The sequence below is a fragment of the Emydura macquarii genome, unplaced genomic scaffold, assembly GCF_026122565.2.
Source record: "Emydura macquarii macquarii isolate MOO-44397 ecotype Brisbane River unplaced genomic scaffold, CSIRO-AGI_Emac_v2 contig_2422, whole genome shotgun sequence".
NCBI lineage: Eukaryota > Metazoa > Chordata > Testudines > Chelidae > Emydura > Emydura macquarii.
This window is the reverse complement of record NW_027132559.1, coordinates 38,108,101-38,129,334: the sequence shown is the minus strand read 5'-3', so window position 1 is coordinate 38,129,334 and position 21,234 is coordinate 38,108,101. Positions and strand designations below refer to the sequence as shown.

Genomic DNA, 21,234 nt, shown 5'->3' with positions numbered 1-21,234 from the left:
CTCACTCGCAAGCCCAGAATCTGAATATAGCAAAGAAAACGTTTAATAAAAGGGGGAAAGGAACCTGGCATTAATTTGGGAAAACACCATAACAATGAACAAAACTGCTGCCCCAGAGTACATTGGGCAGTATCCTTTGCCTCCATTCTCACTTTGTGGTATGAAATCTTGTTTTTACCAGTAATCTGACTCATAGACTGTTGACTGGGTAATTTCATACAGAAAGTACCAGAATAGAGCAAAATCCTTCATCCTTTAGAGTCTTTATGAGTCTATAAATCCTTCAACATTGTAACATTTGGAGCCTAACCTCCCTGAGTCAGCCTCAGTCAAAAAGGCACAGACACATGTCCCCTCCACTCAAGTGCAAAGGGTCTCACTGGTTAAATACTGGGAAGAAACACAGCTCAAGAAGGAAATGTATATTGACGGGTTGTGAGTGACGGTGCCTAGCACTGTGGTGTCAGGGCACTGTTAATAAAGCACACAGTGAAACCTATCCCTAAAAGAAACTATTTCCACCCTAAGTTCCCTCCAGCTACCAAACAATAAAGACACCTAATAAAAATGATCATTATATAGCAAAAGCCAAATAAAGGTATGTCTTGTACCATATCTGAAAAGTGAGCAGACGTGAGCTCAGAGGAATTGCAGAGAAAACAAGTATCAGAGAAGAGGAACCCCCCCCGTCAAGGTTGTCTTGTCACCTACCCATGGGGATAAAGCAAGTATTCTGAGTAATATTACAAAACGGCATAGGAGAGAATCCGTCTCCCACTGCAGGTATATTTTGATGAGCATCTGCCTCCCATATAGTTCCTGCTGCAGATGAGTGTTCTCATTTGCAGGTTTTTCTCTTCAGGCCACTGCATGCCCTGCCCCTCTCCTATTGCTTAGAGAAAGGCCATTCTACAATTTGGCATAGAGAACAGAAGTCCTAGAATTTATAGAAAGATAAAATAAGCCAACAATAGTTCTGCTACAACAAAATGCTGGGATACCATACTGGCCCATAGCATCTCAAGCTAATCATTGCTATAACATCCATTTGATTGGAAAGCCATGGAGGGGCCTATACTGAAATAGACAAACAAGTAAAATTGAAAAAAAAATGGAAATAGTTTCTTTAAAAAAATTATTTGTGTATTCTTTTTATTTCTCTAATTTAAAGACCTGCATGTTGCACCAGGCAAAAGCCACAAATAAATACATCACTAGATCATATAAAAGTGGCATCTCAGCATCCTAAACTCCTCATTCCTAAGTATTATTGTCTAACGGACAGATCATTTTCTTAATTATTTTAATTGTTAATTTGAAGTTGTTAGGAAAATGTTCATATTCATAGACAATTATAGAAATGCAAGATTATAGAAAATTATACAGTCTCATTTCAAAGAACACAAGTTGAAGGCATGAATGAAGGAAAATTTAAACTTGGCTTCCACCCATTTATTTATATATTGATGAGGAAAATATTTTAGTTCACACGGCTGAAGTTTGTTAAGATTTACAGAAATAAGATTATAAAATCATAAGTTATGAACTATGAAATATTTCAGTCTTTGCACATTACAGATAATGCTGAACTAATAGAGTGGTGAAAAATTAACATAAAGGCAGCATAATTGTATTACTTCTCTCTGGAGAGTTAGATATGGATATCCCAAAGTTATCCTAACTGAAACAACTGCACAGGATAAAATTCTGATTCCAATGAAATCAATATCATTGACTTCAGTGGGGTCAGGATTTCACTCACAGGTTTTTATATGTAGAGCTGATCTACAGTCCTAAAAGCTAAAAAAAAAAAAAAAAAGTAGGGTTCTTTGGTTCTTTGAGCTGAAGTTGGCAGGATACTTTGCAGAAGGAATTGTCACTGTTTGCATGAACAAGATGTCCTTTACTTGTGATGTAAAACCTGGAGATAATTGAATGCTAGTTCACTTTGCTGTGTGGTTCATTTTAGATCTCTGAAAATTGGGCATTTGCCCAGTTGACAAATAGTTCATACTATATATTTGATTTGACTTTTAAATCTGTAGATCTAGAAAGTTTGCTAGACTATAAAAGGAAGAATCACTTCTACCAATATATGTTATGTATTACATATACATATATGCAGAGATTGTGAGACAGAGTACTATTTTGGTAAGAGAAAGCAATGTTGGCCTAAGATTTCATTTATTCCAGTTGCATAATTTTATTAATATTATATAATATGTTTAATCTTTTCATTCAGTTAGGCAACAGTGTGCTCATCTTGCTCCTGGTTGTCCACAGATTTTTTTGTATCACTCATTCTAGTTACAATAGATAATTGGTTTTGGTTTTTTTTCTTGACATAGAAATAGGCTGCACATCCAGATCCCGTTAGAATCAGAAGAACCAGAATAATTACAAGCCAAGTGATGCTGGTGCGCGATCCTGAAACCTCTTCATCCTTTTTCTCTCCTGTCAATGAACACAAAGCAATTGCTAGACACTTGAATGATATGAGAGATTACAAGAACGTGGCAGTGAAAGATGATATCGCTCAACACAATTTTAAAAAGCAAGTATGTTCTCAGTTCATGGAGATATTTTGCTAACAGAAATGAAGGAGGAATAAAATAAGCTATATTAAACACCACAATTAAAAAGTGAACTTAATTAAAAACGAAAGCCAATGTTCTGTATTTAGATATAAATAATGCATGTTGTTGTTTTATTATTTTGAAATGATATTAGTAATATTTATGCTGTCCAGAAACTTAGACCCTGTCTACACTTACCTCTGGATTCCACGGCAGTCTATGGGAGTTACGCAAGCTATGCAAAAAACTTGCATGACTCCCGTCGACTTCTGGGCTCCTCTTCTGCGTGCCGTCTTCACTGCACTGTGCCAACGGGAACCGTGTTCCCGTCGACGCAGCGCTATGCCACTTGCGAAGGTGGTCTTAGTAAGTTGATTTCTGGATCGACTAAGCGGGTCTTCACTGACTGCTCAGCCGATCCAGAGAAATCGATCTGATAGCAGCAACTTTGCCGCCATCAGTGTGGCCATAGCCTTACTCTAAATAATTATTATGCTTTTACTGTATTTAAGTTTCTCCTTACTTTGCTTAAAAAGAAAATAAACATACCTTTCTTCTCTGGTGGCTTCTCAGTCAGTACTGTTTCAATACCTTTCAAAAAGAAATAAAGCAACACATTTATTCCAGACACACTCACATGGATGGTCCTGATGGTACCATCCCTAAAGTATGAAAAGCTTTGGCTTCCACATACTCTGCTTTTGATGCTGTTGAACTCCTTTAAGAGATGGAGTTAAGAATGTATGAAGTTCACTATGTTTGGCTGTGTAATGCTAAGTATCTGACTCTCTTTTCTTGAGATATTGGGCAGGAAATCAGATCTTGTAGGATTTCCAATATTTCCTGCATCAGTCTCCAGTACAGGAAAACACCTAAGCATGTTCTTATCTTTAAGCACCTGTCTATGAGACTTGAGCACATGCTTTAGTGCTTTCTAAAATAAGAGGCTCTTCTGAATGGAAGCCTCAGTTGGTTTAGAAACACCACAAGAGTATCTTTGCTCACAGTATTAGGGTATTTCTATTTCCTATCAGTACCAGGTAGTGTAAAGATGCACAGAAATATAAACATTTGAAGTTAACCAGACTTTTCTAATCCTCAAAAAAATCATGTTTATTTCATGTTCTGAAGAAAGGTTCCAATTGGGTTTTCTTTTATTTAATCTGAACTGGTTCAATCATCCCTAGTATTTTCCCCAAAAACTATTTTAATACCAAAGAAGTGCAAACATCTTAATAAATGTTATTTATCAAAGACCTTATAGTACACAGGAGTTGTGGAGTGTTACAAAATTGACATGGGTGTGAATCACAATTCTGTACTCCATCAGCAGGTAAAATGATGGGGAATAAAGGAATTCCAATTCTAGCATAAATTAAAAGGAGACTTTTCATTGCCTCCATCACAACAATAATTTGTATATATATTTAATATGAGATGAAACCAAAGTTTTTACTTCTAAATCCAGTTGTGTGTGATATTTTTGGTGAAATCCTGACCTCACTTAATTCAATGGGAGTTTTGTGTTTAACATGGATAAAATCTGAAGTATAATGAAGTATACTTAATGAAGTATAAGTGATCTTTGACTACACCTTCAATGTATATGGTTTTATACATATATGCTACACACTCAATATCTGTAATACAAATATATCTTGACTATAGAAAAGCTTATGTTCTGTTATAATACTATGCTGCACACATTTCACAGTAGACACATATCATACATATTATTAGCCATAACCCCAATATATTGCAAATATCACTTACTCTCGGATTTTTTACAAATATATCCTCTTTTGTAAGAACATTGAGCATCATTCCAGTACCCAGATGATGCATACATTTCGACACACTTCTCATTACTAGAACTTGAAGGCTGTCTCTCATGCCAGTTGACATAATCCACTTCAGTGTTGTCACTCCATACCCAATAATCTAATGTTAAAAAGGAAATATATGATCAACTGTTTAGACTGAAAGAACGTGTTGAAAGTCTTAGAAGTATTTAAAATGCCAGAATGGAAGTATCAACAGATCAAGCCCCAGACTTTGTAAAGGAATCCTCCATTCTGATTTTAACCCCGTCAGGCATCTGATGATATTTTAAGCTTTGACTTAATCACCCAACCAAGACTACAACTACTGGATCACATGTACTAGTAAGTAGTCTTACTACTTCTATGGTCTGCATCCAGATTGAGTTGTTTACTCATTGTTTTTGATTTCAGGGAAATGTGTTTTACAGGACAGATCAGATCATAGTTGAATATTGTATTGGATAATATCTTAACTACAAACTCATGTCTAAGAAAGCTGCAGTGATTAGGAATTGACAAACAGAGAGCGCACAATTACCATAATTATTTCCAATTTTAAGTATGAAGAAAAACTGTGGTATGTGTATGCAGTAATTGTTGGCAAAATTTGTCTTTATGTTTCTTATATACTCACATGGCATTTATTTTGTTTCCTATCTCCCTTCCTTATCTTTCTGACTTCATCCCAACCAAATCCTGTTTTCCTCACAAGCATACCTAAATTCCTACTAGTTATTACAGATTAATGAGTTGTTTGAAAATTATCCCTTTTATAAACAGGGCTGGCACTTTAATCTGGACCTGGATTATTGTCAGTAGGAAACTCTTAAAGTGAGCAGAAATTTATTTACAAAAAGCACAGTATAGGGTTAAAACTGTAATACTGTACTCAGCTATGTATTTTTAAAAACATTTCAGGATAGTTTTATTGCTGGATAAAAGCTAATTCTCCAAGATTCCTTTTAAAATGAAGATAAAATGTCTGGATGTTAATGTTAAGGATGGGGAGAAAACTGGGAGGGAAAAGAATTTCTTATAGACATCTTATAAACACTTTAGTTACAGTACTGTATACGCATAAATAGTTAAAATACATACTATTCAATGTGTAAGATTGTCTCTAAATATATACTTTATATGTTATAACTTCCTAAAATATGACACCACATTTGTCTATTTATATTTCTGAAAATTGAAAGTAAGAAATTACCGTTCACATTTTTGACCATTCCTGTCCAAAAGCTTCTTGTTTTACTTTCAAGTGGCTTTATGCTATGTGACAGAAAGATGGATTCAGCATGGTCTTCTATAGAAACCAAAGTAGCATCTGAAAAGCATTAATAAGACACATTTAAGTTTTATCATTGAAAAAAATCTGCCTTTTGGGAGAAAAGTTTATTTTCTAAATTTTATGAACAACTGAAATTCTTGAGGCTTTGTCATATCATTGATTTTTGCACTAAACATCCACTGCAGTGAATGGGATTTCTGCATGTGGAACAATGGCAGAATACAGCTCTTCTTGTATTTTGCTTATTAGTGTAAAATTACCCTTTTTCTTGTGACTAAATTACCTATATTTCTATAAATTACTCTAGTGGTTTATTTTTAGAATACTTGTAGAATATGTATACTGTGTTTTTGCTATTTGCCCAACCATGTCATTGCTTCTTAGCAGACTAGATGCAGTGCTACTGGAAATCTTGGTACCCACTCTTGAGATTAAATTGTTATTAACCACTCAGAAATATAGTGTCTGATATTTAATCTTATAAGATCTGGCTAGAAGACAGAAATTTACTGGAACAATTAAAGAAACATGGATGGGTTAGGGATTACCCGCTAGACAGAGTCTCTATGGTTTATTATCCTAGGGAAGTTCTCCCAGATTTACCAATAGGGATGAGGGTTAGAGTGCCTTTCTTCCTTCCCCCTCCGCCCCTACGGCCATCTGCCACTAGAAGATGCTCACCAGCTTGGGAGATGGTGCCCAAAACTGAGAGTCTTCCACCTGATCTGGGTGTCTTACCAACTCCACAACTAGACAGTGAAATTAATCAATCTAGTTTTGTTATCCAAGGTGTGTGAAATCTATATAATAAATAAAAATCATTAACACTGAAAAAGTCAGTTTAGTTTTTTCAGTGAGCTAAAGTTTGATTACTATATTTTGGAAATATATTGTTTTTACATATGTCTAATTAAGTCTTCTCTCTTAAACAAAAGATAATACTCACCTAGTTGAGTGCATTCTCGGGAAGCCTGAGCCCAGTTTCTTGTATATGAGGCCTCAATGTAGTAGCAATGACTGCGGAAATGAATCCAAGATCTGTGTTCCTCTGATTCAGGGCATTTTCCGGAGAATTGTGGCAAATCAGTAGAGGCCATAACTGTTAAGAATGGAAACTTTCTTACTAATAATTTCCTTTCTGCTAGCAGCATCTCCCACAGTTCTGGACATCTGGGCTGCTCTCCTCTCTCTGCAGCTCACAGAAGCAGATCAGTATTTTGGAGCCTCTATTGTCTGGCCATACCCTCTCTGCTCCTGCTTGCTGCCTGATGAGTTATTCCTGAGCTGTAAAACTTACATAACACCATTATTAACAAATATTCCAGACGTAACAAAATAACTATGTACATTAGATCAAGGAAGATGGTCTAACCACTTAATATCTGATCCTTGACTAATGAGCCATCCAGAGTGGGTAGAATTGTAGGAAATGCAGCTAGCAGAAAGGAATATATCGGTAACAAATTTTCCATTATGCAGCCCAGCATCTCCCACAATTCTGGATGTCTGGGAAGCAGCAAACAGTGAAAGTTTGGTAAGAAAGAAATACTCACTTTTTATGAGCTTGCTCAAAAGTGTATATTATTTCTGGGCCACCATCTGCAGCACCTTCCTGCCAAAGGAGGCTTTTGCAGAAGATGGACGGTCCACCAGGTAGTACATAATGAAGGTATTCGCTGAAGATCAAGTGGCTGCTTTGCAATTTTCCAAAGTGTATGCGCTTGATTGTTATGCTCTGGATCTTGTGGAGTGAATCTTGATCCCTTCTGGGACAGGACCTCTAACGATTTGCTGCCTTCCACAGTACATAGGTTAATCTACCTAATTATGGAGGACTTGGAAGCATTCCCTGGCATTTTGGGTGGAAGGACATGATAGGGAACCCAATCATCTCATGGATTCTGTATGCTTGAGACAGATTTCAACACTGTTTTGACATCTATGGTGTGACACACATTTTCAGCTAGATGTTGTCATTTTGGACAGAACAAAGGAAGCACAACCTCTTGGGAAGTATGGCAGGAGGAATATACATTGGGAAGAAAAGATTCTGGTGTCTCAAGCACCACCTTGTCCTTGTGGAACATGCAGTATGGCTCTTATAGATAAGGTTGTCAGCTCTGAACCTCACCTGGCACACATGACAACTACTAAAAATCAAGACAATGGATAAATAAAAGATTGATATTGAAATCAGAGGCTCAAAGAGATGGCTTCTTAGAGCCCTCAACACTAGTGGAAGGTCTCCATTTGGGAACAGTGGACTGACGGTCAATCCCTGGTGAGGGATGCTACAGTGATGTTTACCTTTGGTGTCTCAGCAATAAAGCCCTTTGGATCTTGAATGTTATAGAGACCGAGGCTGTTCTTGTTAATGTGCATGCTCTTATCAGGGTTATTCCATTTATCCCTAATCACTTACTCAAGGAGGAGTGAAAGGGTATTTCAACCTCATGGGAGGACTTTGCTGTGAAGCACAACCTCTGTTGGCGGTGCCAGCATCTTCCCGGTTGGGGGGGGATTGAGGTGGGCCTTAGTTTCCCCTCACCATGAGGTCCAGCCCCTCTCAATGGCCCTGACTTTGCTCCTCTTCTTCTCCTTTAGGCTCCATGCCCTGGTCAGGCCAGAAGCTGAAGCTGAGCCATGATAAGAGCTGTCCAGTGAGCCCTGGCTGCTGTGGGGAGCCCCAGACAGCATGCTCCGGATAGAGTCAGAGGCTGCTCTCAGGCACTCTGCCCACGCAACCCAGGGCAGGTCGAGGGGCCACTGCTCCCCAAGGCGGCCGAGATCCCTGGAAGGCTCTTACCATGACCCAGGTCCAGCTTTCAGCCTGGCCAGAGGGTGGGGCCTTGGGGGAAAGAGGAGGAGTAGGAGGCGGGGCCACAGAAAGGGGTGGGGCCTTCCACTTCTAACAAGGTTCTGGTGGTGCTGGTCAGAGGACCTATATCACCTGAATTTTTTGTGCTTTTTCTCTCTTTTTAGTCTTTTTAGATTTTTAACCATTTTTGTGAACTTTGAGGTGTAGGAACTCTGCTACTGCTTTGGTGAGGCTTTTTGTGGCTTGCCTTCCTTTGAACCTGGAGCCCTTTTGACAGGTCTGTCTCAGAATCCATCCTCATTGAGTCCTATTTCTCTTGGAAGGGGGCAACTCATTGTCAGAACCCTCTTGGGTGGTTTGCGATGGAAAGGGGCTAAGTAGAAGCCCTGCTTCTACCCCCAAAGCATTCATGGTCCACTTTAAGACTTGAGGGGTATGTGCAGATTTTTGGCCCTGCAAGCCTCTGCTCTTTGTTCTGCAGGGATCCTCCAGGACTTACCCCTCAGTCAAGTGGGCAGAGTCCTCCTTGCTTTTGGAACCTCTCCCTACTTTGCACTGAAGCTTCTGGTCCACCTTTTCCCAGCTGGAGACATGGCTGCCTTGGTGGGCCTGTCTGTCTGACTCACAGCCCTGGAACTTAATGGAGGAAGGGACAGAAGACCTGGTGTAGGCTGGGCAAGCTGATCCTGGGAAGACTGCCTCATCTATAGAGCATCACTTGGATTTGACCCAGTGATTACTTGGCTTCCCCTCCCTGCCTGAAAGGGGAGAGGAACTGGCAGGAAGATGCTGCAGTAGAGGTTCAAGGAAGGTTAAGCCCCTGAAGGGTTAACTGAGTCAAGGAGGTGGGGGAGGAATGCCAAGGAGGGAGGGCACTGCTCCCCAATGCCTAGGCAGAAAAATTAAATAGATGGAGAAAGGGCAGGAGCAAAAAACCAGTCAGTGTCTACTGCTGGGAAGGCAGAGAATCGGGCAGCAAGTAGGAGCAAGGGGGCATGCCCAGAAACCACCTGGTGCCAAAACAATGATCTGCCTCCATGAACTGAAGAGAGAGGAAAGTAGCCCACATGTCCATAACTGTGGGAGATGCTGGGTCACAGAAACTATATGGTCTGAATCCAATACTTTTATGAATGGACTGACAAGATTTTGTGAAACCACAACCATCCTGGCTTTCCCATGGTGTACTAATCACACAAAATAAATCATCTACCACAACTTTCTGAACTTTGCTGGGGAGACTGTAATTATTATTTTAGGTAAAAATCCTGAAAATCAAAATCAAACTTACTTATCTAAATGAATGGGTTTTTCTATGGCAAGGGGTAATTGGGCCTGTTTTTTTTTTTTTATTATTATTTGAGTTTGCAGAGGGATTAGATGGGCCAAGTAGATTTGTAAGTGATTGTTTAGATGGATGATAAAAATAACTAGAAAAGGTGTATATTGTTTTGTTTTGTTTGTTCTTCAAGGATTTGTTTGTTTTGGTTTTGGTTTTTTTGGAAGGGAGCAAGAGGATTTTTTTTTAAATGGGGAAAACTCATTTTCAATTTTTTTCCACTGAAAAAACTTATCTTCTCTTATTTAAAGACAAAGTTAAAAAGTGCAATAAAGTGTTATTGTTAAAAGTGAAAAGTTTTCATACTAACACTTCAAAGTAAGGGTGTTACTTTCTCACTTACCTTTTTAACTTTTCCTCTCACTTATTCCGTGGAGAAAAAAAGGAAAAAGCTGAGTGAAAGTGGGCATTTCCCATAATCTTACAGTGAAAAATTTCAAAAATCTGAAAAAATTCCATTTCTCCCCCAAAAAATTATAGTTTCAATTTTTTTTGGAAAAAACATTTAGTTGTAAAAGAAAATATTTGTTTGTCAAAACCTTATTTCTCAGTGAAATTTTTTTTTTGTAAAAATTTAAACCAATTCTAAACTAAATTTAGTTATTAATATTGTCTCTCACAGCAAAGCAATATGGTTTTATTTATGTCCAAGAATTCAGATAATAAAACATTCAATCACTGAAACAACTTTGTTTATTTTGAAGAAAATTTGCATTCACTTACACTTTAAGATCATGCAGAGTTTTCTTCTCCCTAACCCTGGACAGACGCTTAAATAACCTACGTGAAGTACATGATGATTGCTCAGGTACATAGGAATTGAAAAGTGATCTTAATAATGAATAAACTGTTTGGCTTCTGGGAAGAATTTTGAGTTTTTAGAATTTGATAGCCCCTAAATTTTGTCTTGTTTTTCTCGCTTGAAGGAACACAATCCTAAACCATAAATCAAGTATCTTTTCCAGGGGCTTATTGTATAATTCGTCAGTATACCTAATGAAGCTCCAGGCTCCCCAGTACAAATTGTTAAATTTTATTGCTTACCATCAGACTGTTTACAGACAGAGAGGAATTTCTGATCACAAGATGCTGTCTTCCAGGATCCATCAAGGTCTAGATAGATGCAAGCTATTGTTTGCTTTGGCTCTTCCCTGGCCCACTTAGAATACACCATTCTCCATTTATCGATCCATTTGTAATTGCCATTGGTCTGGAAGCAAAATCAATTCAAGGGTGGCTTATAGCACAACTATAGCATTATATAGTATTAAAGTAAGATAGCATCAATATATAATTTAAAATTTGAAATGTACCAGTGAGCAACTCTTGTCAGCAGCATAGGAATAATAAGATGAATAATGTCACATTATGAAGGTATTATTATTATTATTACTATTATTACTATTAATATAGCACATACATGACTGGAACTGGGCAATGGGTGAAATGTGCTGAACAAATAAGATCTAATAATAAAGTATGTTATAAATTAATACAAACAAAGAGCAGCCCTTATAGCAGGAAATTCTTTGGGAAGGTGATAAATTTTCCCCACCTCCTCTCCTTAGACCTAACAATTATTATTAGGGGATATTCCAAGTATAATGGGTGACATGAAAGAGGGTTCAAAGTTGGGAGTAGGTGGAGTCAAACAAGAGGCAATGTGAGTACCCAACTTCCCTTAGACCTGCACCGACAGTATGGATGGAGGGGTTCTTAAGAGGTATTATTTCTCAAGAGCCATCACTATGGTTGTATCTATGTAGTCATGATTGTTATTCCATGTTGAGGAACATAACAGGTCAAAACATACCTATAATCCAAATATTCCACTCTCCACAAAGAAACTGAAATAAAATTCAGTATTCCGTTAGAGACAAAAATGTCTCTACCCATAATATGCCAATCTGGTTTTTATGGAAAAGTTACATGAATCTCAAATTCAAATGGGAAGATAAACCCATATACCAGCATGTGGAAGTATCGTATCTCATAATCGCTCTGCTGATTCCGTCTTGTTCCTGCTATCCATTGTTGGTATCTCTATAGCTATGCTTGTCTGTATCCAACATAAATCAGAATATGTTGGATGGATTATTTCCTAAATATACAATATTTATGCAACAATCTAGAAGATGGGGATTTTTTTAAAGTAGCCATTAGGGAACCTTGGATATGGAGTCACTGCAGAACTGACCCCTGGGATAAACAAACACATGACAGAGAAGGAGGGGTTTGAAATACTTGTTCACTATGTTAAAGAATTAGTACAAAGAAAAATGACCTCTTCTATCTGCTGCTGGTCTCCAGCTCCCACCTCCACTTTTGTGGGTCTTCCTTTCCCACGCTCTGCTTCTCTCCCTACCAAGTCTTTCAAGGATTCCCCACACCCACTGCTTCTCTGCTCAGCTCTCCTCTACATTTCCGCATTCTCCCATTTCTATGGCTTTATGTCTTTCCATCACACCTTGTACCTGTAGCTGCCTATTGCTGCCTGCTGCTTGTCTCCTCCACTTCTTCTATAGTCTCCTTCATCTCCATTTCTTGCTTGCTCTCACCCTTGTATTCTGACAGGAATTCATAATGATTTCAGGTGCTCAGTTTGAGACCACAGTGGTGCAGCTAAACCAGTCTTGTGGTAATAGATGCACCTACCATTTAAATAGGGAATAAGGGCTTTAATATTACCTGGAGAAGCAGCAACATATTTGCTGTTCTTACCGCATTGCTGTTAAGACCAATCCATACAGGTTCCCCATATTCTAACACCTGTAGCCACAGAAATGATTGGCTGTAGGGATCTAAAACACTGGCAAGTTCTGAGGATTTGTCCTTGCAGTTTTTTTGTGCCTCTTCCCATTTCATTTTGGAACGGATGACTAAATAGCTACTGTCACCACAACGGGTAAAGCCGGAGGCTGGAATTGTTGTTGGGGAATGTAGTTTGGGGTCTGTAGTACAAAAGAAAAAGAAAAAAAAACCATGCAAAGATAAAATTTGGGTGCATAGATTTATCTTGTATCAGTGAACAAGAAACATCTGCTGTCTTCAAAACGTAAGTAGTGTAGCATGCCGATGCTATGAACTATCAGGCTAAAGGTGCTGGGGCACAGCTGGGGCAAACCCAGACACAAATTAAGCATTGTACAGCATTAATTATTAAGGCAAAATCTCTTTCTCTGAACATTCATGAGCAATTGGTATTTTCAAAATAGCAGTGAACACTCTGAATGTATTTTGAGGTTGGGGAGGATGGTGAGGTGTACAAAGTGGTGTAATGCAGTAGTGGTTTACATCTAGAGTTTTGAATTCGTACCTGGGTAGACCAGAAGTGAAAATGAGTTTGATACAGTTTCCCTTATCCCTAGAAGTCATTTATTCCCAATACAGATCCACAACTAAATTAGATATAATTAGATTTCACTGCTCAAGAGAAGATCAGGACTAGCAGACTGTTATAGACCAACAATGAGGGTATACTCTTGAGTTGTGTATGGAATTTCACACAACATTAGCGCAGACCATGTCTAGATGAAACAAGTGCCACTGTATTACACCCTTAGCGTTAACATTTACATTGCCCACATGGTAAAACAAAAAATGAAAAGCAGCACTCTAATACTGGGAAATCTTACTAGATACTTAGTCGCGTTCATTATGATTGAGCTTTTCTTGCAAAAACTGAAAGCTTACTTACTAATAATGGTAGTTCTTCGAATATTTTTCACCTATACAGGTCCACTCTCTTAGAGATGCAAACACAAAACACTCTCATTATTAAAGTAAAAAACCTTCAAAAAGCAGTGACTACAGTGCATGCATCCTCATGGTAAGAAACGTTTGGAGAGAGGGTGAATAATAAGGGTCTGCAGCACGCGTGCTCCCTGGTTCCATTCCAGTGGCACAATTTCTGCTTCAAAGAGCATGCCATATCCTCACTGGTTACACACAAAGGGACATCTGGACAGATTTTGCAAACCATTACTCTGAATGCTCCCTTCTGTGCCATGGTAGAGAGGGGAAAATGTGACCTTATCTATTTATTTTGATGAAGCACACTAGCATTGCTCAGGCAGAGAAATTCATTTCACTTACAAACAGGGTTAATCTACTGTATGTAGGAACCACATTTAATCCATAAACAATTGGAAAATGAGTTTTTAGTTTGCAAAACTAGTGAAATAGAGCTCACCACTGTTCATCTGGCATATAAAACCTCTGTCTTCATGACATTCTTCATCCTTCCATTGCCCTATCTTATCAACAGGACTTGTTTTCATAACAACACAATCAAGCTAGGAAAAAAGCATATAAAAATTATCAAAAGAATGTCAGCAACAAAGACATTTTCCTCCTTCTGCAGCTATTCAGTTTCAGTGCCTGTATTCCTGCACATTTTAATGTTGTTGGTATTTTGTTGTGAAATTTACATTCCACAAAACCTTCTCCCTTGTGACATTTCTTTACAGCCAGCTTCTATTCCTATGGGCTGTTTCAGCACTGCTGCTTCCTTGGCTCTGCCTGCTTATCAGTTTCACATTTTTATTATTCTGGAGATACTGGAGAGTTACTGCTATTCTTGAGAAGAGAATTAAATGCAAAAAAGCAAATGTACTAAAATAGGACTATAAACATTCTGTCATGCCATCACCTTTACTGGTTAGTGAAGAGCTCCCAATTACATTTCAGAATTAAATTTAGGGTTAACAAGATGGCAAGGAAACTTTTAAAATAAGCTTTTAGTGGTGCTTATTGTGAAAGAAAGTACTGGTGAGGTATGAAAGGAAGATGACGAGACACAGAAGGAGAAAGGATGGTCAGAATCTTCTTGGATTTGAATCTTAGGCTAACTCTACACTACAAATTTACATTGGTATAACTGCATCACCCAGGGGAGTGAAAAATCCACACCCCTAGCGACACAGTTATACTGACCTAACCTCCAGTGTAAACAGCGTTGTGTCGACAAGAGAACTTTTCCTGTTGACGTAGCTACCACCTCTTGTGGAGGTGGGTTAACTATGCTGACAGAAGAAGCTCTCCCATTGCTGTGGTAGCATCTTCACTAAAGCAGGGAAGCTGCACTTCTACAGCTGCACCATTGCAGCACTGTATGTGTAGACCAACCCTCAGTTATTGTGACATGACTCTGTGACAGTCTGTACCCCTCTGTTCACCCTTTTATAGGACTATGACAAATCTTGTACAAAGTATGCCTTGTCAGGTATTATTTGAAAACTCATAATTTACTGATCATTATTGTCCTGGTAAAATATGTGTGTCAACATTGTATGTAAAATTATAAGATTCTACTGTATGCTGTTATTAAAATATATTCCTAACTGCAGAGCAGTCACAGACTGGATCTCCAGAAACAAAAAGTCTAGTCAATGCCTCAGCCAGATGTCAACTAGATCAAATTGGTCATCAACTGGTTAAATGGACATTCTTTGACAGGAAAGAGGGTCTGAGTGAAAAATCTACATTTTGACAAAGAAACAGGTTGGGGTTCCCACCCACACAGACTTTCTAACTCCATAACCACAGATGGAGATGTCTCACAGAGAAGAGAATGAACTATAAGAAAGGAGAAGAGATGTCCCAACTTATCTCTCCCTTTCTATCTATCCACGGCAGCAACAACACCTGAAGAACAAAGGAAGCAGCATTGGATAGGGGGAGAGATCCTGATTGAAAGGAATTTAGCAAGTAAGCTGTGGTGAGGGAGACACCTTTGCTTTGAATTCACTTAACTTGCCTTTTACTTGCCTTAAAATGCCTTTTACTTTTATTTTCTTGTAACCAATTCTGATTTCTTTGGCTCATTACTTATAGCCACTTAAAATCTATCTTTCTGTAGTTAATAAACTTTTTTTACTGTTTTATCTAAACCAGTGTGTTTGGATTGAAGTGTTTGGGAAACTCCATTTGAGATAATAGAAAATGATAGGTACACATACTGTTAATAAAATGACAGACTTTATATGAGTTTGTATTGTCCAGGAGAGGGTGGGGCAGTACAAGACATGCATTTCTGGGGGCAAGTCTGGAACTGGGAATTGATGGTGTTGCTCTTCAGTGTAATTCATGAGTCGCTGGCCAAAGCACTCATACAGTACAACTGCAAGTGACTTATATGCTGGAGGCTGTGTGTGAGCAGACCAAGAGTGGTAGCTCTCATAGCAAAGTAGTGTAAAGGGAATCCCAGGTTGCAGAACTGTGGGGACACAGCTGTTCAACTGTTCATATTGTACACTAGGTAATGTCACACTTTCCTTTTAAAGATATGTTCTGGACAGGATAGCTCTACATATCCATGAGGTCATGCTGCTCATTTAATTAACCACAATCTGGACCATTCTATCTTCTGTTTAGTTAGGTCTTTGGGTAATAATGTTGATAAAGAGGGAAGGACAAATCAAATGATCACACTTGTAAAAACTCAGATATTTTAAATTAAAAAACACTGGTTAAAGATGGCACAATACACAATTTACACCCAATTTCAAATAAAGTGTAAAGTGTGTGTATCTGGTGGGGAGAGGTGATGAGGGTGAGAGGAAGGAACAGAAGATGAATAAATTGGTAACAAACAAAAATAACAAGTGTGACATGTTCCTACATTTTATACTATCCTTACATTTTTTAAATCATTTTTACTGTTTTACTGAGCAAGGGAAAAATTCAGTAGCCCCTACTAATCAGGGACATGTACTGGATGTATGTGTGCACATGAAGAATGAATGGGTGGGAAAATGCAGAACAAACTGGGAGAGGTGTGGAGTGAGTTGGGTCTGGGGAATCTATCTGTGGGTCATTGGAAAGACTGGGAATATAGTGGTGTGAAATGTAAGTTGTGAATGCATGGAATGGATGCAAGAGGGGTAAACAGGCATTATGTCAAGGCAAATCAATGTATATGTGTACAAATATATGCTAAATTATGTTAATTAAAGTATACTAATTTTTTGTTTCAAATGTTGGCAAGGATAAATGAGGATTTTCCCAAGTGTTAACTCACCATAAAACAATGAGCCTGATTGCCAATTTCTAATTTCTCCCATTGTTGCTTCAGAAATGTCTATTGACCTTTTGAAATATCTTCAGACTAACTAGTCGTTAAAAATATTGGAAGAAAAAAAAAAGTGGAAGACGTGGTATCTTCCCAGCTCCATAAACACATTCTCACGTTTTATTACCCACAAGCTCTTCCAAAACAGATGACATCTCTTTTTATGTCAGTGATACTTAAAAAATGTTCTCTGAACAAATAGCTAATAGTTTTCTTTTGTATCCTTGTGACTGAAGTCAGCCCAATACTCCTACAATATTTTAGAACATCTTTGAAAAATTGCACTTTGTTCTTTTGTGAGAAATAAGGGAGTGATGAAAGCCACCATTTAAATTCTATTCTTCCATCAACAGAAGACCTGAATCTTGCAACATTACAACTCTATTCCTAAATGCAATGGACATGAATACAGGAAAAACAAAGAGGCCTAGATAAGAAGTAAAGTGAGCAGGTTACGTAAAATCTGATTGCCTTCTCCAATGTGTTTAATGAGAATCCCTAATTAATGTTTACCTGATACAGATTTTTGCCATCCTCTGGGTGCAGAGAATCATATAGGGTGATTTCTCCAACTACTGGTGAACCTGCAATCCAGTTTGTGTAGTAGACACCACTTCCATCTGTCCAAACAAAGTGTTGCTCAGAATTTCTATCATTCAGTCCAATCCAGATATCAGTTTGTGCATCTTGTAAGTGGTAAGTGAGGAAAGCTGGAATAAAGCCAACATTTTTTATTAAGAAAGGAAGATGCATGAGGAAGGAAGGAAAGGATACCTTGCACATGCCTTCCTCTAATCAAGGAAGATGCCAGCATGTCCAGAATTAGAGCACAGTTATAAAAAGAAACAAAACCTGTTTAATTATGTAATTTTAAATAATCTTGTAAGTGAAACATTTTACATCTTTAGATTAGTATCTGGTAGAGCAGAATTGGACCAGAACCATGGATTAAGACTTTTGGCTTGGAAAAGGCTCAGAGGGTGAATGGCCTGGATCTGTGGAGAAATGTGTGTATGGGAGAAGCAAAGCACCGAGTCTAAGTCCACTGCAAACCTATCAGGTCCTGCCTGCTCATGTTGTTCTCCACTCAGGAGTTCGAATTGAACATCCATATCTCTGAATTTAGTGTACTTCTGTGTTGTGCATTAAGGGGCACTCACTGACATGATGAGTTAGTGCACAGGAAGCCAGAAGGTGTTTCTGCTGTGCAGCAGCAGCTTGCTTTGCTATAACTCTCTGTATGTACACCACTACAGTGCACTAAATGTTTCCTAAGTAAGCCCTGAGATGCTCCATAGTGAACAGCACCGTAACACACTCAATTTAAAGAGGCGTGTGGATGGTAGTAGCAGCAGGTGAATGGTGCATGGAGTTGGTCTGGTATTGAAATAACTGTGATTAATATTGTTGTCCCTAGGCCTGACCAGTTAGCCAAAATTCAGGATGTTTCCATTCGAAGGAGAAATTGAGGGCTCAAGTCAGGGATTTCTTTGATGCAGTCCCATTTATTTATAAAGAATCTCCACAAATTTCTCTTTCCCTGAGCACAGTAGAAACAAACAGCAACAGGCAATTTCCTTGCTTGGTACTTCCAAGTTTATCTTGCCAGTGAGTCCTGTGTCCAAGGATCTCTGGCTCTCTCTGTCTCTTAGGGTCACACTGATGACTGTTCCTCTCGCTGTTTTTTTACCTCCCACACACAGACACACACATACATGCTGGGTTTCTAAAAATGTTGGTGGGGCCCGGGGTGAAGCCCTGAGTGATGGTGGACAAAAATTTTGAAAATATTCTCAGAACCCAGCTCCCTGCTCCAGAATGAGACATGGCAGCTTGGTAACCTGGATGGACCCCAGGGGAGCCCCTGAACCTGGCTCCTCGCTCTGGAAGGAAAAATGGTGGCTCAGCAATCTAGGTGAACCCCAGGGGAACCCAGGGGAGCACCCAGACCTGGCTCCTTGCTCCAGAAGGAAAGACGGTGGCTGGGCAACCTGGGCAGCCCAGATTACTGAGCTGCCATCTCCCTTTATGGGGCACGTCTGGAAGCAGAAGACGTGAAGGGGGCAGCTTCCTCCAACTCTTCTGCTTCTAGGCCAGCTCCAGAAGGAAAGATGGTGTTTCAGTAACCAGGGCTGTCCAGGTTACCGAGCTGACATCTTTCTTTCCAGAGCAGAGTCAGAAGTATTGGAACACCATTCCAGCTCCCCAAAAAGCTTTCTGGAATGCCGTTCCAGAGCGTTCCAGTGTAACTCGAGAGCTGGTATGGGGCCTTTCCCCTTTGCATCTCTGATACAGCCCCAGAACATTAATGGGGCCCAAACTTCACAGACCCCTATAATCAGGTGCCCATGCACACAACTGCACCCAGTCAATCCTTTAGCCCCTGTGTTTGCAACCACTCCCAGGATTTGCTGTGGTGCCCAGTACCTTGGATGGTAGACTCTTATTATTTCCTGCTATCACTAAATTAATGGGGCTTAACTGTTCCTCTTATTGCACCTGAAAGAAGGATGCGTACCCTCCACTTTAAACAGGTCTGCAATAGTCTGTAGATCAAACATCCACTTGATGGCAGCCATTAACACCTTCCAGAATAACAATACGTAGAGCTAATATCTTTTACTGGATCAAAAGAAGAGCTCTGTGAAGCTCAGAAGCTTGTCTCTTTCAGCAAGAGAAGTTAGTCCAATAAAAGATATTGCCTCACCCACCTTGTCTCTCTCAGGCTATGATTACACTATAGAGCTTACAGCAGTGCAGCTGCACCGACACAGCACTGTCCACTCCTGCACTTAGGTCAGTGTAACTTATGTTGCCTAGGGGCATGGCTTATTCACACCTCTGGGCGACATAAATTATGCTGACATAAGTGGTAGTGTAGACATAGTCTGAATTTAGTTTATGTTAGTAAAAAAAATAAAGGGGGAAACTACTACACCACTGGACGAACCTACATCCCAGTTGGTGTGGCATGGGAACATGAGGTAAGCACAGGCAAGCAACCATTAACACCAACACCACCCAATGTACCTGATGTGTGCTACTTTCATCCTGCTGGCGGGTACAATAAAGGAGTTTTATATGTTATCAAAATAAATATATTTCCCAGAAGGATGGTTGATTAATTCTTTCACCTGAACAGTAACAGGAAGAGACAGTATAATACACAATTTCCTTTCTTGGCATGCGTTTCTTTGCAGGAATTGACTGCTGTCTCATCTAATCCCTAAAGGGTCTACATACTGTACCTTGCACTTGTTCATTAGGTATGCTAGCCAGGTTTCCTCCCAACTTTACACAAGCTCTGCGTGCAGAAAACCACATAACTCTATCTTCATTTCTGGAGCCAAAAACTTTGTAACACTAGGGGAAAAAAGGTCAGCTATTTACTTTATAAGCAAAAGAAAATGGAAACTAATTCAATCGTATTAACTATAGTATATATTATCCAAAGTCAGATCTGGATCTGAATTTCTTCTATTTGTGTGATTAATACAGTATATTGTAGAAGTTTCCTATCATACCTTATTTCTAAACAAAAGCCACGTTTCAGGACACCCTCCTGGAGGAGAAGGTGCTGCTGTCACAGCAGATCTTGAGTTTACAGAACTATCGTGCCTTTCACAGATAAAGGCATTTGGATAACCACAGTTGATGTCATTCCACAAACCTGAAAGTCATATAAATATAGAAAACAGGCCATTGGATGAGTCTGACATTTGTGGTGAAAATCTATCACCTCCTCCTGTTTGTATTCTGTCTGTGAATGCTACTGACCATTCATCAAGTCAAGTGTCACCAGTTACTGTACTTGAAAAGTTAAAAAATATATCCTGCCTGCACTGCTTGCACAAAGGCTTTGAGCTTGCTAATTCTTGGGTAGTGAACTGTTTAGGTATCTGGACTTCAGTGTAAGTGGGAGCAGAAGCTATGTGGGGGAGAGTTACAGTTAAGCACTTAATGTACTGTCATCCTGTACTCTGAGCTGATATTTGAAGCTTTTGGGCATCTATTTCCTCATTCTCAAGAGTTCAGACTAAAAGAAAGACAGTGTATGGCTTTGTCAGAGGAAATATGGGATTAAGCACAAACCTCAACATGCTTATTAGGCACTTAGCTACGTTCCCCATTCTTTGGCCAGCCTTTGGCCTTGTCTACACTAGCACTTTGCTGGCAAAACTTTTGTTGCTCCAGGTGTGTTTTTTCACACCCCTTAGTGACAAATTTTGCCGGAATCAGCGCTAGAGTAGCCGTGTTATGTCAACGGGAGAGAGCTCTCCTGCCAATATAATAAAACCACCCAAATGAGCGGTGG

At 39.2% G+C, this 21,234-nt stretch overlaps 1 protein-coding gene across 1 annotated transcript in view; it reads right to left on the bottom strand.

Annotated features, from left to right (window-relative positions):
• Positions 1 to 1,170: 1,170 nt before the first annotated feature.
• LOC137162252 (macrophage mannose receptor 1-like) overlaps positions 1,171 to 21,234 on the bottom strand; it is a 108,925-nt gene continuing 88,861 nt past the window's right edge. Inside the window, exons 43-53 of the mRNA XM_067561855.1 lie at positions 20,444 to 20,589; positions 20,168 to 20,282; positions 17,433 to 17,629; positions 14,040 to 14,142; positions 12,569 to 12,798; positions 10,892 to 11,057; positions 6,637 to 6,789; positions 5,610 to 5,726; positions 4,350 to 4,517; positions 3,126 to 3,167; positions 1,171 to 2,454 (exon numbers count right to left, since the gene is read on the bottom strand). Of these exons, the coding sequence (XP_067417956.1) occupies positions 2,243 to 2,454; positions 3,126 to 3,167; positions 4,350 to 4,517; positions 5,610 to 5,726; positions 6,637 to 6,789; positions 10,892 to 11,057; positions 12,569 to 12,798; positions 14,040 to 14,142; positions 17,433 to 17,629; positions 20,168 to 20,282; positions 20,444 to 20,589 (1,649 nt within the window). The 3' untranslated portion in view covers positions 1,171 to 2,242. The remainder of the gene's footprint in view (positions 2,455 to 3,125; positions 3,168 to 4,349; positions 4,518 to 5,609; positions 5,727 to 6,636; positions 6,790 to 10,891; positions 11,058 to 12,568; positions 12,799 to 14,039; positions 14,143 to 17,432; positions 17,630 to 20,167; positions 20,283 to 20,443; positions 20,590 to 21,234) is intronic.